The 15,718-nt window shown below is 32.3% G+C and overlaps 1 protein-coding gene across 1 annotated transcript in view; it reads left to right on the top strand.

The window, feature by feature from the left end:
* Klhl1 (kelch like family member 1) overlaps positions 1-15,718 on the top strand; it is a 422,969-nt gene that overhangs the window by 142,018 nt on the left and 265,233 nt on the right. The window contains exon 2 of the mRNA XM_004844289.4: positions 13,190-13,372. Within this exon, the coding sequence (XP_004844346.2) occupies positions 13,190-13,372 (183 nt within the window). The remainder of the gene's footprint in view (positions 1-13,189; positions 13,373-15,718) is intronic.

The raw sequence follows: 15,718 nt of genomic DNA, 5'->3' as shown, positions 1-15,718 counted from the left end.
CATCTTACCAAAAAAGTGAAAGAAAAGGCTCAAATTCATGCAATTAAGAATGAAAAAGGTGAAGTCATAGCAGATCCAGCAGAAACCCAGAGGGTCATCAATATTTACTTTGAGAACCTCTACTCTAATAAAATGGAAAGCACAGAAGAAATAGACAGATTCCTAGATACATACAAATTGCCAAAGTTAAACGAAGAAGATATAGAAATGCTAAACACCCCAATTACAATCAGTGAAATTGAAAATGTAATAAAAAATTTACCAAAAAAGAAAAGCCCAGGTCCTGATGGCTTCACTGCTGAATTCTACAAGACATTTAGGAAAAACTATCGATGTTATTCTTTAAACTCATCAATTAAATTGAAGGGGAAGCAATGCTTCCAAATTCATTCCTGGAAGCAAGTGTTACTTTGATTCCAAAACCAGGGAAAGACTCAACCAAAAAAGTGAACTACGGGCCAATCTCCCTAATGAATATAGATGCAAAAATCCTGAACAAGATACTGAGAAACAGAATACAGAGGGTCATCAAGAAGATCATACATCCTGATCAGGTGGTATTTATCCTAGGAATGCAAGGATAGTTCAACATTCATAAATCAATAAATGTAATACACTATGTTAACAGAGCCAAGGACAAAAACAGTATGATTATCACAATAGATGCAGAAAAAGCATTTGACAAAATCCAGCACCCATTCATGATTAAAAACCCTACAGAAAATTGGAATACAAGGTCTTTATCTCAACCTGATTAAGGCTATCTATGAAAAACCAACAGCCAACATCACACTAAATGTTCAAAAACTGAAAACTTTCATGCTAAAATCAGGAACAAGACAAGGATGCCCACTATCACTAATCCTGTTCAATATAGTTCTAGAAACATTAGACACAGCAATTAGAAAAGAAAAAGAAATAAAAGGAATAAAGATAGGAAAGTTGTTAAACTGTCATTATTTGCTGATGATATAATACTTTACATATAGGACCCAGAAAACTCTCCCAAAAGACTTTTAGACTTAATTGACAGATTCAGTGGAGTAGCTGGATACAAGGTCAACACTAAAAAAAAAATAGCTTTCTTATACACAAATTACAGACTCACTGAGAGAGAAATTAGGAAAACAATTCATTTTACAATAGCATCCAAAAAAATGAAATATGTAGGAATCAATCTAACAAAGGAAACAAAAGACCTCTACACTGAAAACTACAGCAGTCTGAAAAAAGAGATCAAAGAGGATATAAGAAAATGGAAAGATATCCCTTGTTCCTGGGTAGGAAGAACCAATATAATGAAAATGGCCATACTTCCCAAACTGCTATGCAGATTTAATGCAATGCCGATTGAAATTCCAACAATATAATTCACAGAACTAGAGAAAACAATCCAAAAGTTCATTTGGAAACAGAAGAGCCTAGAATAGCAAGAGCAATTCTCAGCAAAAGAGACATGGCAGGGGGTTTCACAATTCCCAACTTGAAACTATACTACAAAGCTACTGTGACAAAAACAGAATGGTACTGGCAAAGAAACAGACCCAAGGATCAGTGGAATAGATTAGAAGATGCAGAAACAACTCCAGACATACTCAACCACCTCATCTTTGACAAAGGAGCCAACCACTCTCATTAGAGGAAAGATAATCTGTTTAATAAATAATGTTGGAAAAACTGGATTTCAACCTGCCAAAGATTAAAACTAGACCAATATCTATCACCATGCACTAAACTAAGATCAAAGTGGATTAAAGTTCTAAATATTAAAGCAGAAACACTAACCTTGCTGGAAGATAAGTTAGGTAGAACTCTTGAAGACATTGACACAGGAAAAGACTTTATGAACACAACATCAGTAGCATGGGAACTAGCAGAAAGAATCAACAACTGGGATCTCATCTTATTAAAAAGCTTATGCACTGCAAGAGAAACCATCAACAGAGCTAAGAGACAACCTACAATGTGGGAAAAAAATTTTAGTGGCTGTACCTCAGACAAAGGACTAATATCTAGAATATATAAAGAACTGAAAAAACTCAGACCTCCCAAATTCAAAGACCCAATTCAAAAATGGGCACCTGAAATGAATAGACATTTCTCAGACAAAGAAGTAAAAACAGCAAATAAACATATGAAAAAATGTTTAACATCACTGTCATTTGAGAGATGAAGATGAAAATAATACTGACATTCCACCTCACCCCAGAAAGAATGACTGCTATCAAGAAATCAACCAATAACAAATGCTAGCAGGGTGTGGGGAGAAAGGAAACCTTCTCCATTGTTGGTGGAATTGCAGACTGGTGCAAGCAAGCACTGTGGAAATCTATATGAAAATACCTCCAAGAACTAGGACTGGAGGTCCCATTTGATCCAGCTATTCCCCTGCTGGTTATCTTCCCAAAAGAATTAATAGAATCATACCACAGCAATATATGTGCACTCACATTTATAACAACAGAGTTTGTAATAGCTAAAGCTTGGAAACAGCCCAAGTGCCCATCAACTGGAAACTGGATAAAGAAGATGTTGTATTTTTCTTTTATAAGATGGAGTACTACTCAGCCATAAAGAAAGAGAAACTAGACACGTTTATAGCTAAATGGTTGCATATTGAGACAATATTCTTAAGTAAAATAAATAGGACACACATGGGTAAATAGTTTTTCTAGTGTGAGAAACTGAAAGTGTAAATAAGCATTAAAATGAATAATTAATAATTTGAAATAGGAAGAAAAGGTCCAAAGCTGTAGGGGAAGTAGAAGGGGAAGGGGAACGGAAAGAAGGAAAAGGAAAAATTATGAGAAAAGGAAAAAATGGAAACAAAGCCTTTGTAAATTGGGCAGAGTGGAGGGGGTGAAGGGAGGACATGGAATCTGGAAAAAATAAGAACCAAGATATATCACGTACATGTATAAGCACCCAATGATAAATATGAACATATTGGATACCTAAAATGTACCAAAAAATTTAAGCAAAAAAAATCAAAATGGATCAAAGAAGCATTATAAAAACAGAAATTTCTACCAGAAGATAAAATAGGGACAATGCCTGAAGCTAAAGGCACAGACAAAGAATTCCTGAACAGAATTCCAACAGCACAGGAAAGAATATCAAGAAACCTAAAATGGTTACATCCCATGACAAAGCTTCTACATAGGAAAAGAAACAAACAAAAAGTTGAAAAGATAATCTGTAGAATGAGAAAATATTTTACCATTTACTCTTCTGGCAGAAAACTATTATCTAGAATATATAAATAAGGGAAAAAAGCCCCCAAACCAAATAATACAATTGAAAGCATTATCAAACTAAATAGACATTTATTCAAAGAAGAAGTGGACAGAGCCAATAAGTACATGGAAAATTTTTCATCATCTTCAGACATTAGAGAATTTCAAATGAAAACAATTCTGAGATTTCATCTTACTCCCGTCAGAATGGCTATCATTAAAAACACAGTAAGCAGGCCTGGGGATTTAGCTCAGTGGTTCTGCCACCTGCTTTGCAAGCACAAGGTCCCGAGTTTGATCCCCAATACCAAAAGAACAAAACAAAACAAAAGAAAACAAAATAAAAAACACAATAAGTAACAAATGCTGAAGAGAATGTGCAGAAAATATTGCTGGTAGGCATGTGAACTAATGAAACTACTGAAATCATTATGATGACTCTTCATAAAACTAAAAATAAAAACTCCATTTAACACAGTAATACCTCAACTCTGTTAAAAGAGTTAAAGATCTTATAGTATAGTGATACATACATAACCATGTTTATAGTTGCTTAAGTTTATAGTTAACAATAGCTACTTTCTGCCAAGAGGCCCTATGACCATCAATAGATGAATGGCTGAAGAAAATCTGGCATACACAAAATGGAATATTATTCAGCCATAAAGAAGTATGAAATCACATCATTTGAAAGAAAATGAGGTGACAATATAAAAAATGAGACTAATATAAAGTGAAATAAATCAGACACAGAAAGTGAAATATCACATGGTTTCTATTAAATGAGAGAGCTAATAAATAAATAGGTAAATAAAGGAGAGATTTTTGGGAAGAAATACATTTTGGAGATGGAAAAAGGGAGAAGGAGTTAATACATGTTGATCATAAAAAATGATCAAGGATATCATTGGGATAAAAATATTAATTTCCAAACACAACCATATCTATTTTGTAACATAAATATAAAAATAAAATAAAAATTATTCACTTAAATTTTTAAAGTATGTCAATAATTTTTTCCTTTCTTTTGATTTTCTGTCACTGCAAAATTAAGTTACTTCTGAGAATATGGAATTATAACAGCAGAATTCTGGTGAGAAAAATGTGTGTGTGTGTGTGTGTGTGTGTGTGTGTAGATAATATCCAAAGTATCTTAACAAAAGTAAAAATCACATTTTCACAATCTGGCATTTTTTTCTCAAGAATTAATGACAACAAATGACTGAGGATAATTTGTATAGATCTCTGAATTTATGGTTTTTATATGTTTAAGTAAAATTAATTTTACTATCAATCCTAGATTTAAATTTACTTTAAGGTCTTAGGCACATTGAAATATTGTTGGAAGAAAAAGCATAAAATATGATTGATAGGCATTGCATAATTAAATCATTCACATTATTTATTAATGATCAAATTATATTAGAAGCATTTTTTATAATTTTATTACATTTTTAATGCCACTATCTCCTTCTGAGTTGTCTTTTTCCAACATTTTATATTTTGATTTATTCATTTTGAGAATTTTTGGTATCTAAATGTGGTGTTGTTCAACACTTCTGATTAGTCAGATAGCCACAATTTTCTTTGAGCTTAAAGTTACTGAATATATTTCAATTATATCAAGTTTTGTAATTTCAAATATTTAAAAACACTTTTAGTTCAAAATACATATATGTGAAATGTTGCACAAACAATCAACAACTGGAATCTTATCTTTTTAAAAAGCTTCTGCAGCTGGGAATTTAGCTCAGTGGTTTCACAGCCTGTTGCCCAAGCACAAGGACCCGAGTTTCATCCTCAGGACAAAAAAAATTTTTTTTTAAATAAAAAGCTTCCGCACTGCAAGAGAAACCACCAACAGAGCTAAGACACAACCTACAAAGTGGGAAAAAAGCTTTACTAGCTGTTCCTCAGACAAAGGTCTACTATCTAGAATATATAAAGAACTGAAAAAAATCAGACCCCCCCCAATATAAAGACCCAATTCAAAAATGAGCATCTGAAATGAGCAGACATTTCTCAGACAAAGAAGTAAAAGCAGCAAATAAACATATGAAAAACTATTCAACATCACTGGTCATTCAAGAGATGCAAATGAAAACAACAATGAGATTCCACCTCACCCCAGAAAGAATGGCTGCTATCAAGAAATCAACAAATAACAAATGCTGGCGGGGATGGGGACAGGAAGGAACCCTTCTCCATTGTTGGTGGGAGTGCAGACTGGTGCAACCACTATGGAAATCAGTACGGAGATACCTCAAAGAACTAGGACTTCAGGTCCCATTTGACCCAGCTATTCCCCTACTGGGCATCTTCCCAAAAGAATTAAAAGAATCATACCACAGTGATATATGTGCACCCATGTTTATAGCAGCACAGTTTATAATAGCTAAAACTTGGAAGCAGCCCAATTGCCCATCAACTGGAAGCTGGATAAAGAAGATGTTGTGTTTTGTTTTGTTTTTATAAAATGGAGTACTACTCAGCCATACAGAATGAGAAACTAGAGACATTTTTAGCTAAACGGATGCATATTGAGGCCATACTCTTAAGTGACACATAGGACACACATGTGTAAATACCAAATAGTTTCTCTGGTGTGAAAAACTGAAAGTGTAAATAAGGATCAAAATATATAATTGATATTGTGTAATAGGAAGAAATGGTGTAAGGGAGTAGGGGAATGAGAGGGGTAGGGGAAAGGAAAGAAGGGAAAAGAAAAAATATGAGAAAAGGAAAAACATGGAAAAAAGTCTTTGTAAATAGGGAAGGGTGGAAGGGGTGAACGGAGGGAAGGGGAATGGGGAAAAAATAAGAACCAAGATAAGTCATGTAAAGGTACAAGATCCCATGATGAATGTAACTGTATTGTATACCTAAAATATACCAATAAACTTAATGAAAAAAACCTAAAATACATATATGTGAGAAGTCAATTTTTAAATTTTAAAACCAAAGAAAAAAACAAATTCGTTTTTTCTTATAGGATTATTTTTAATAAGTTTAATTTTTTAGGTAACATCGCATTTTACTTATGTGTACTTAATTCATAAAAATGTATGCTTTCACATATACTATTTCCTTGGAAATATACTTGAAACATATATCACAAAGCACCTTAAATTTTTCTTCATTTTTTTCTTAAAACAAGCTCTCATTATGTAGTTCATATTGACCTCAAATTAACTTTGTAGCTGTGACTGGCCTCAAACTCATGGCAATTCTCCTGCTTCACCTTCCCAAGTGCTAGGATTAATAGGCATGTCCCACCATGTCCCAGCCTACAGAGCACCCCTAAACAAAACATATTTTCACAAGGATCACATCAGAAACATTTAATGGTATTTCAACTTACAGATGCATTAACTGAGATACAGAATTCATCAATTGATACTCTAGAATATATAAATATTTTTCTTGTTTTGTAAGTCTTACATCTCTTCAATTTTCTATTATGTTCCTGTGTGCTTATGTGTGTGTAAATGTGCTTCAGTACTTCTGATAAAAAGTCTTACTTAAAATTCCAATTATCTTATAAAATAAAATTGTACCCAGAAGCAACATTAATGACTATATTCATTTTTCTTGGTTCTAAGTAGCAACACCTGGTACTTGAACTTTATTCATTATACTATTTGCTAGAGCTAAACCTCTCAGGGGTTATTAAAAGACTCAAAAATGAGTATGCTTAACATAACTAAGCACATATTTTGAAAACTGGTTTATTCTTTGACACTGATATGTGAGGATGGCATTTTCCTTCTTTAATATAACAAGGCAAAATGGTTTATTTATTCATTGAAATTTCTTTCTTTTTACTTTTCTTGGGCATTCTTTGAACTTTTTTGTAACAAGGACTATGATTTTTTATTACAATAACATATGCCTCAAATAAAATACTTAAGCATTGAAAACAAATCAGTCTAATGAGATATACATTATCTCATATATATGTTACACTTGAGTGGCTAAAACAGAAGTTTTCACTTAAATAAAGCCATATTTTACTATTTTTAGTTTCATGTCCAAGAGCTGTGGAATGGATGATTCTTTTGCTTGATATTACAGAAATGTTCTCTAAAATATTTGTCTCAAAACAAAAGCTGACTCAAACCACTCACTGGAGAGAAAATTCTCCAGATTTATCTTGCCACTTAATTCTGTTCATTAAAGAAATCATAGTGTTGGAATCTGGTTGTTGTCAGTGTCTTTGTTTGAAATGAGTATATCCTATCTGTTTACAGGGTTTTACTTTTACTATTTTCATTAGTGTATCTGCTGTATTATTTAGTTTCTCACAGTGCACACAAATACATTAGCAGAGAAATGCAAGAGTGCATGTTTTGGTTATAGCACTTATTTTACACTGTTCATTCATGAACTCTGTTCACTCAACAACAACAATTCACAGCACAAACATTTATTATTCATCCTCTGTTTACTAATCATTGCATTATTATTCATCCTTTGTTCACTAATCATTGCACTGTGTTAAATTCCTTTGCTTGTTTTTATGGTACCATTTTCCAACAACAACATATTTTGTGCTTTGTGAAAGACAGAAGAAAGAAAGAAAGAAAGAGGGAAGGAAGGGAGGGAGGGAGAAAAACATATTGGAATCAGACCAACACCATCTTCTCACAAAATATTTTTAATTCATTCATTCAGCAAGATGGTAATGAGCTCCTAAAATTTTCTAAGTCCAAGAGTTGCATTTAAGCCATATTTACAACATGTGAGGATAATGCAAACCTTCTAAAATATCAAAATAAAAGAAAGTTTTTCCAAAAACAATGTTATTTAAACTTACTTAGAAGGAGTAGTTATAGTTAAATGAGTTAATATCAGTGTACTCTGACTGATGGTTCTAGGTAAAGAAAAATATCTCTGAAAGCTACAATGAAAACAAATAAGAATGTGACATTTTGAAGAAACTGAAACTTATTGCAATTAGTGACTAAAATTGAAGCTCAATATGAAGTGTTGTAAAAGTTAAAGAAATTACCAGATTATATAACAATTTCTAATGTATGATATGGAATTGGTAAAAGGAGATATTAAAGGCTGCGTTACTATTGGCAATGGGCAGAATTTATGACCTAATTGGAAGTTAGGGGATCTTAAAGTCAAAATATGTGAAGAACTGTAGGTTTTTACAAATAATTTTTGATATTTATTTACAAGGAAATCTTTGAGCAGTAATTACCTTCTGATGTAACTTGTTAAGCCATTTTTGTCTGAATACCTCTTTTTAACTCATCTGGAAGCATTCTGCATGTCTGTCTCTATTATTTTGAATTGTAGACCCAGTTCATAACTACTGATTAGCATAACAATTGGAAAAACTCTTCATCTTGAAATTGATTGGTGCAGAAAAAGTAAAGCAGGCCTAGTCCTCAACTGTTTAGCATGGGAACAAGTAAGTATGTGTAACTTTGCTAAGCCACTAAGAAAAATGAAAGGTAAAAGAAAGCTCAAGACCAGTCTCTTTAGGTAGGTGTTCAGGGAAATCAGAGTGCAAGGGCTGACAAGTGTTTGGAGGATTCATTGGAAGTTGATCAGTGAAGCAACACTTTCAAGATAGATGGTTGTGGAAAGAAGCATGAAATTATAACTATAGCCAAAGTAGTTCATGAAGTAAAAGAAAATGTTTCTGCATTTTGTTTCTTGTATATGTCAGTGTTACAGTGTTGATCAGAAATGTCACTAAAAACTCATGTGCTTGGTGCCCAGCTGATGGAATTTTAGGGATGTGACTAGATCCTGAAGGCTTATCAAATAGTAACCCATTGATGAGATCATCATTTGACGGCTTTACTAGGAATTGATAGGTTCAGGAGGTAGGGTCTAGTTGAAGAGACTGGATTATGGAAGCATGACTCTGGGGACTATACTGATGTCCTGCTTCTCCTTTCTGGTTTTTCCCCTCTAATTCTACGTCTTCATTTTCAAGAAATGAACAGCTTTCCTTTGCTCCCCTCCTCTGCTATAATATTTGTCCCCAGCCCCACAACAAAGAAGTCAGTCAACCATGGACTGAAAGTTCTGAAAACATGAGCCAAATAAATATTTCCTCCTTTAAGTTGATTTATATCAGGTACTTTTTTTAAAGCAACAGAAAACTAATATGTTAGTTCCAGAAAGATTTTAAACATGTTTACATTTTAATAAGAAGAAGTCACATTATTTTTAAATATTCATTGTCTTGGAACTTGAAGTTTTATATTATTTGATCACAATAAACACAAAAAATAAAGTGCCAAATTATTATATTAAAGGCTATCTTTGGAAAGAAACTATAAAAACTTTTAAGGTGAGTATATTAAATATCAAGCAATAACAAGACAATCCAATACTAGAGTTTTTCCTCATACTGAAGAAACATTGCCAAATATATAATCTACATTTCTTAAACTTGTAAGTTCTTACTTGTTAAATGAGTAAGACTGAGTATTTGACGGGAAGTAAATTGAATGAGAAAGCTTAGCATTAAAATTATGAATTGTCATGTGGAAACTAATTTTTAAATCCCATCCCAATCAAAACTCAACGAGAATGAATCCTACCAAGGTTTGAGATAAGCAAGCAATTTATAAGAAAATGTTCAATAAACAACCAAGGCAAACTGTGATAACCATTTATCCAACAGATCCAATGACATAGGATAAAAAAAGTGACTTATTCTCACATAATGTAGATGAGCTGGAAACATAAGAACTTTTAGGAAGAAACTGTAAGAGAAACATCAATTCGTACCAAAAAAAATTTGTTTCAGAGCCCAATTTCTATTTCTGTCATCTTTTAAATCTTATACTTTTCAATTGACTGAAACTTTTCTAGAAAAGGCTCATGTCTATATTATATTCAAAATGGGTTAGTATAACTAGATTAAAGAAGGTATAATCCTGAAAGAAATTAGCCTTTGACTTTGAATAAATTCTTTTAAGCACCATGTTCTATTTTATTTCTAATTTCTCAGTAGGTGTTAAAATTATATTATTTGATTTTTTTTACTATTTGTTTTAAAATTGCATGTACTACAAGTTGCATGGCTTAAAGATGAAGCATATGAATTTTGTTCTTGATAACTTTTACAGGTTATGAAAATTTTACTGGGGTGTAACATTTTTTTGCCCTACATTTTCCATTTAACTTGTAGATACTAATGTGCTAGAGCTCTTATCTAATACCTCTTTTTAACACATCTGGAAGCATTCTGCATGTTTGTCTCTATTATTTTGAATTGTAGACCCAGTTCATTCATCCTGGGTACCACACTGGAAATGTAAGGAGTTATTTTGGGGGAGGTCTTGATTTACCTGGCAATATCCAATCCTTACACAGTTTTCTCTAGGTACCTGAGAACAAATGATATGTTGACTTGATTTAAAAATGAACACTACAGTACATTTTGTGACTTTCTGTTTAATATGATACTGTGTGGAAGAATTCTGCTGTTCTCGCTACATATTCTTGAGTCTGACTTCCTAAAATATACTCTGAGAAATGAACAAATTTGGAGGTTGTAATTTGCAAATTTGTGAAAGGTAAAAACATGGCAAAGCAAAATTTGTGTTTTTTTCAAATATTCAAAGGAAAAGGTAAAAGTCTGATGAAAATAACCATATTGTGTAGACAAATATTGTAGGTAACAATGCATATGATTTTAGTAGGTTCAGTTTTGTTAGTCTTTCTGTAGATTATTTTAAATTTCTCTGTTCACAATATATGCTGGAAGTACTATCAATTGTATGTTTTCTTATTTAACAATAATAGATTTATTTACATTTCTTTATATTGTACTGACAAGTACTTCCCAAACTATTTTATAGAAATATTATAAATAGACCTCATTCGGAGACTCAGAGAGAAAAAAGTTTCAATTAAATAGGGTATGTATGTTTGCAAATAAATATATTAGGTCTCTATAGGAGTAAAAGATGGTTCTTACGTGTGTCTAATTTAGTTAAGATTAATTTTCTGATTTTAGTTTCAGTTGCTAATGTTTTGCTTGAGATTCATGGTAATATGCTATGCAAACAGAATGACCTATAATTTTCCTTCTACGTGATACACTTGTTAAATTTCGTATTATCATATTAGACACATTAAATAATTTAGATAAATGTCTTTTTATTTTCTTTTGCCCTTTAGGAACTTCTAAGAATTCATTCACTTCTTAATTTTGCATTGAAATTATTATCAAGTAAAGTTTTAATTGCATTTTCTGGGACTGTTAGGGAATTTTTAATGTTTGTTGATCATCTTTAAATTAATTTTAGTTGACATATAATTGTATAAGTTTATAGAGTAACAATGTGAAGTACATACATACTTAAAATGAAATCAGAGTAATCAGCATACCCTTCAACACATTTATCAGTTCTTTAAAAATATTCAAAATATTCAAAATCGTCTCAGATAACTACTTTGAAATATAAATGCAGTCTGGTTGACTACAGTCACCGTATTGTGCAACAGAGCACCAGAACATTTTCCTCCTATCTTACTGTAATTTTATATCCATTGACCAATCTCTTCCCATTCCTTTCTCCCTCTTCTTTTCCATAGCTCCGGGTAACCAACATTCTGCCTTCCGTGTTTATGAAATGGACATTTTAGATTTCCCACATGAGTAAGATCATGCAGTATTTGCCTTTCTGAGTAATTTCCCATAACATAATATCTTCAAATTTGATCCTTGTTACTACAAAATGACAAGATTTCATGTTTTTATAACTAAATAATATTTCATTGTATACATATATTTCGTTTTAACACATTTAACATTTTGTTAATTTCAGAATAAGTACATTAATTAACTGACTTTTTTAGGTTTATTAACATAAATACAACCTGTATTAAAATATTTTCTTGACACAAGAAAATTTGCAGTTCATTTATTTCTTCTTAGAAAGAAATAATTGCTTTTATAATAATTAATTAAGTTTATTAGTACCTTTTAGGCAGACATGATGATCACATCCATCCTAGGGAATTTGTACCTGTACATGATATATCTTGATTCTTTTTTTTTTCTCATTCCCCTACCTTCTCTTCAACCTCTCCCTTCTTATTTACAAAGCTTTGTTATCATTTTTCCTTCTTTTCTCACGTTTTTCCTCCCCCGCAACACCAGTTCACCCTACCCATTTGAATATTTTCTTCCTATTTCATAATATCTATTATACATTTTGGTCTTTATTAACACTTTCTCACACCAGAGAAACAATTTGGTATTTGCACATGTGTTTCTAATTTATTTCACTTAAGAGTATGGTCTCAAGGTGCATCCATTTAGCTATAAATGTCTCAAGTTTATCTTTCTTTATGGCTGAGTAGTAAAGGTAGAAACAGCAAATAAATATATGAAAAAATATTAAACATCACTAGTCATCCATGAGATGCAAATAAAAACAACACTGGGATTCCATCTCACTCCAGAAAGAATGTCTATTATCAAGAAGTCAACCAATAGCAAGTACTTGTGGGGCTGTGGGGTAAAAGGAGCCCTCCACTTGTTGTGGGAGTGTAAACAGGTGCAACCACTATGGAAATCAGTGTGGAAATACCTCAAAAAACTACAGCTAGAAGTTCCATTGGACCCAGCTCTTCCTCTTCTTGGGATCTTCTCAAAAAATTAAAAGAATCATACCACAACAATATACGCACACCCAGGTTTAGAGTGGCACATTTTATAATAGCTAAATCTTAGAAATAGTCTAAATGCCTGTCAACCGATGAATGGATAAATAAAATGTGTGTTTTTTTTAAGAGTAAATAATTTAAACCAAATTAAAAATTTTCAGACCCGTGCCATTGAATTTGACAATCCAGTAATTAATAAGGGCAAACACATTTATTTTTTTTTCCAAATTTTTAAAACAACTACATATGGAAAATTGGTAAACTTTAGAAAAAAAATATTTTTGTGTGTGTTTTTACAGACTGTCAACAACTGGCCATTCACTGACACCTCAAAATGATTTGGACTCCAGTAGCTCTGAAGAGTTCTACCAGGCTGTTCACCATGCTGAGCAAACCTTCAGAAAGATGGAAAGTTACTTGAAGCAACAGCAACTCTGTGATGTTATTCTGATTGTTGGGAACCGAAAGATACCTGCACATAGGTACAATGTCCTGTTTTTATTGGAAATGTGCATTCACATATTTCTAAGTGATGAACTGGTATATGGATTGTAGAACACTGTATAATTACAGAAATAAGGATCTACCTTTCTAAGAGACCCTGACTTTTTGTTGTTGCCTTTTCTCTTTTGAGGGGCAAAAGTTATAATATCACTTTAGGTAGTGATCTATTTCATTAAAAAATAAACAAAATGTAAAGAGTTAAAATTCAAGGGCTGGGGATTTAGCTCAAAGGCATCACCCCTGCCTTGCAAGTGCAAGGTCCTGAGTTCGATTTCCAGTACCAAATAAAGAAAATCAAATTCTTATATCTCTAGTTGTTACTTATGGACAAAAAATATAGTACTTTGATTTTTTGTGACTCACAATAAAACTAAGTGAAAAAATTATAACTTAGAAAGCATACCTAAAATTTGAAATGAAATATATTATTTTGTGAAAATTCAAAGAAAGTCAACTTAGTTTTGGCTCTATAGTACATTTCGACTAGGAAACTAAAGGTTGACTTCAAAATTCATATTGACATCTTTATTTTGAATTTCTTAGAAACTCATTTGTGGCATGCCAATATTATTGTCATGGAAACTGAATATGAAAGCTCATACTATAAACATTCCTCATATTAATAATTTCAAGTTACATAAATATTAAGTTACTGTTTAATATATTGATTTGCAATCAGTTGATTTTTAAAAATTCATTAAATTTGAAGTGATTTCATACTTAATTTTTCTAATGTGATTTATGGGAAATTATTTAAATTTAATTTGTATACTGATTTTGCTGAATTCAATTTGGCCTCCATGTCTGTTGCTGCCACATCTGCAGATTCAATCAAGTATTGATAAAGAATATTATAATAAAAAAAGAATATTATAATAAAAATTTCATCTGTGTTGAACATGTACAGATATTTTCTTGTCAATATTCTCAAGTAGAACTCTACCTAACAATTTCACTGTATTAGCAGTTATAAGTAATCTAGTATCATGAGATAATATAAGATGTACTGTACAAGAGGATCTACAAAGTTGATAAGTTTCACAGTTTAATATAAAATACTTAGAGCCGGGGATTTAGCTCAGTTGTTCTGCTGCCTGCCTCACAAGCTCAAGGACCCGAGTTCAATCCCAGTACAAAAATAAATAAATAAATACATACATATATACAATGAAATACTTAAACATCTTCAGAATTTAGTACACTGAGTTCCTGGAAACAATCCTCTGAAAATACTAATCAATGACCTTGTGTAGGAACAGTTTTAGATACTGTATTTTGACCTATGTCATATGGAATGCTAATGAATTGATAAAAGGATAAATTATCCTAATATGAAAATGTTTTCAATATTATTCCCTTCCACATATCCTTAAAATGAAATGGTATTATCTGGGTTTCATGTGCACACAGACACATGGAAGTATACACAAACACGTGCAAGCTGTTAAAATGTGGGCATTGAAATAATTCAGTATCTTGAAATGCTGGGGAAAGAACATTTAATAACTAATCTAGGGCAACTTGTGTCCATCTGTAGCTTACTACTACAAGAATTCTAGTAATGCATTCTTCATATTTATTTTTCAAATATTATTGTGAAATTGAATTATCATTTTCAAGGCACCAATTAACAAAACAGTCATTATTTTTGAGCAAAATACTTGTTTGTATCAGTTAGGCCTCACTAAAGGGACAGATTTAAGGGCCGGGATTTAGCTCAGTGGTTCCGCCACCTGCCTCGCAAGCTCAAGGTCCTGAGTTTGATCCCCAGTACCAGAGAGAGAGAGAGAGAGAGAGAGAGAGAGAGAGAGAGAGAGAGAGAGGAACAGATTTAATATAAAGTCTGAAGTTCACGGCAGAGTCAGGTGTGAGTCCATATTGGAAAGCCCAAGGGTCTGGCTGGCTTGGAAGGCTGAAGAGTCTGTGCAGCAAGCCTGGAGATGGACGTCCGAAGGTAACGGTGGAGAAGAGCTCCTTGGAAGGAAAAAAGTCAAGACTTCCTTTTTCTTTCCCTTTTTATTCCATCCAGGCTACAAGCCTCTTGGTCAGTTCCACACATACCCAGGGTGTGTCTTCCCTCTGGCAAATCTATCACCCAGACACATCTAAAGCTGTGCTAAAGAACCTGTTAGTTATTTTTTTTCAAGTTGACGCAAAAATCAACCATCATAATTTTGTAATATGTGTGGCAAATGTGTGAATTATCCTCACCAAGCATCTAGATAAATATTCTGTTATATTCTTTAAGGTAAATGCTTTTGTAAATTTTATGATAAAAATTTAATTTCATATGATTATATGTAAATAAAATACAGAATGAAATA

The sequence above is a fragment of the Heterocephalus glaber genome, unplaced genomic scaffold, assembly GCF_053883595.1.
Source record: "Heterocephalus glaber isolate CG9 unplaced genomic scaffold, H.glaber_assembly_v1.0 deba00001577, whole genome shotgun sequence".
Taxonomy (NCBI): Eukaryota; Metazoa; Chordata; class Mammalia; order Rodentia; family Bathyergidae; genus Heterocephalus; species Heterocephalus glaber.
This window is presented reverse-complemented; position numbering and strand designations above follow the sequence as displayed.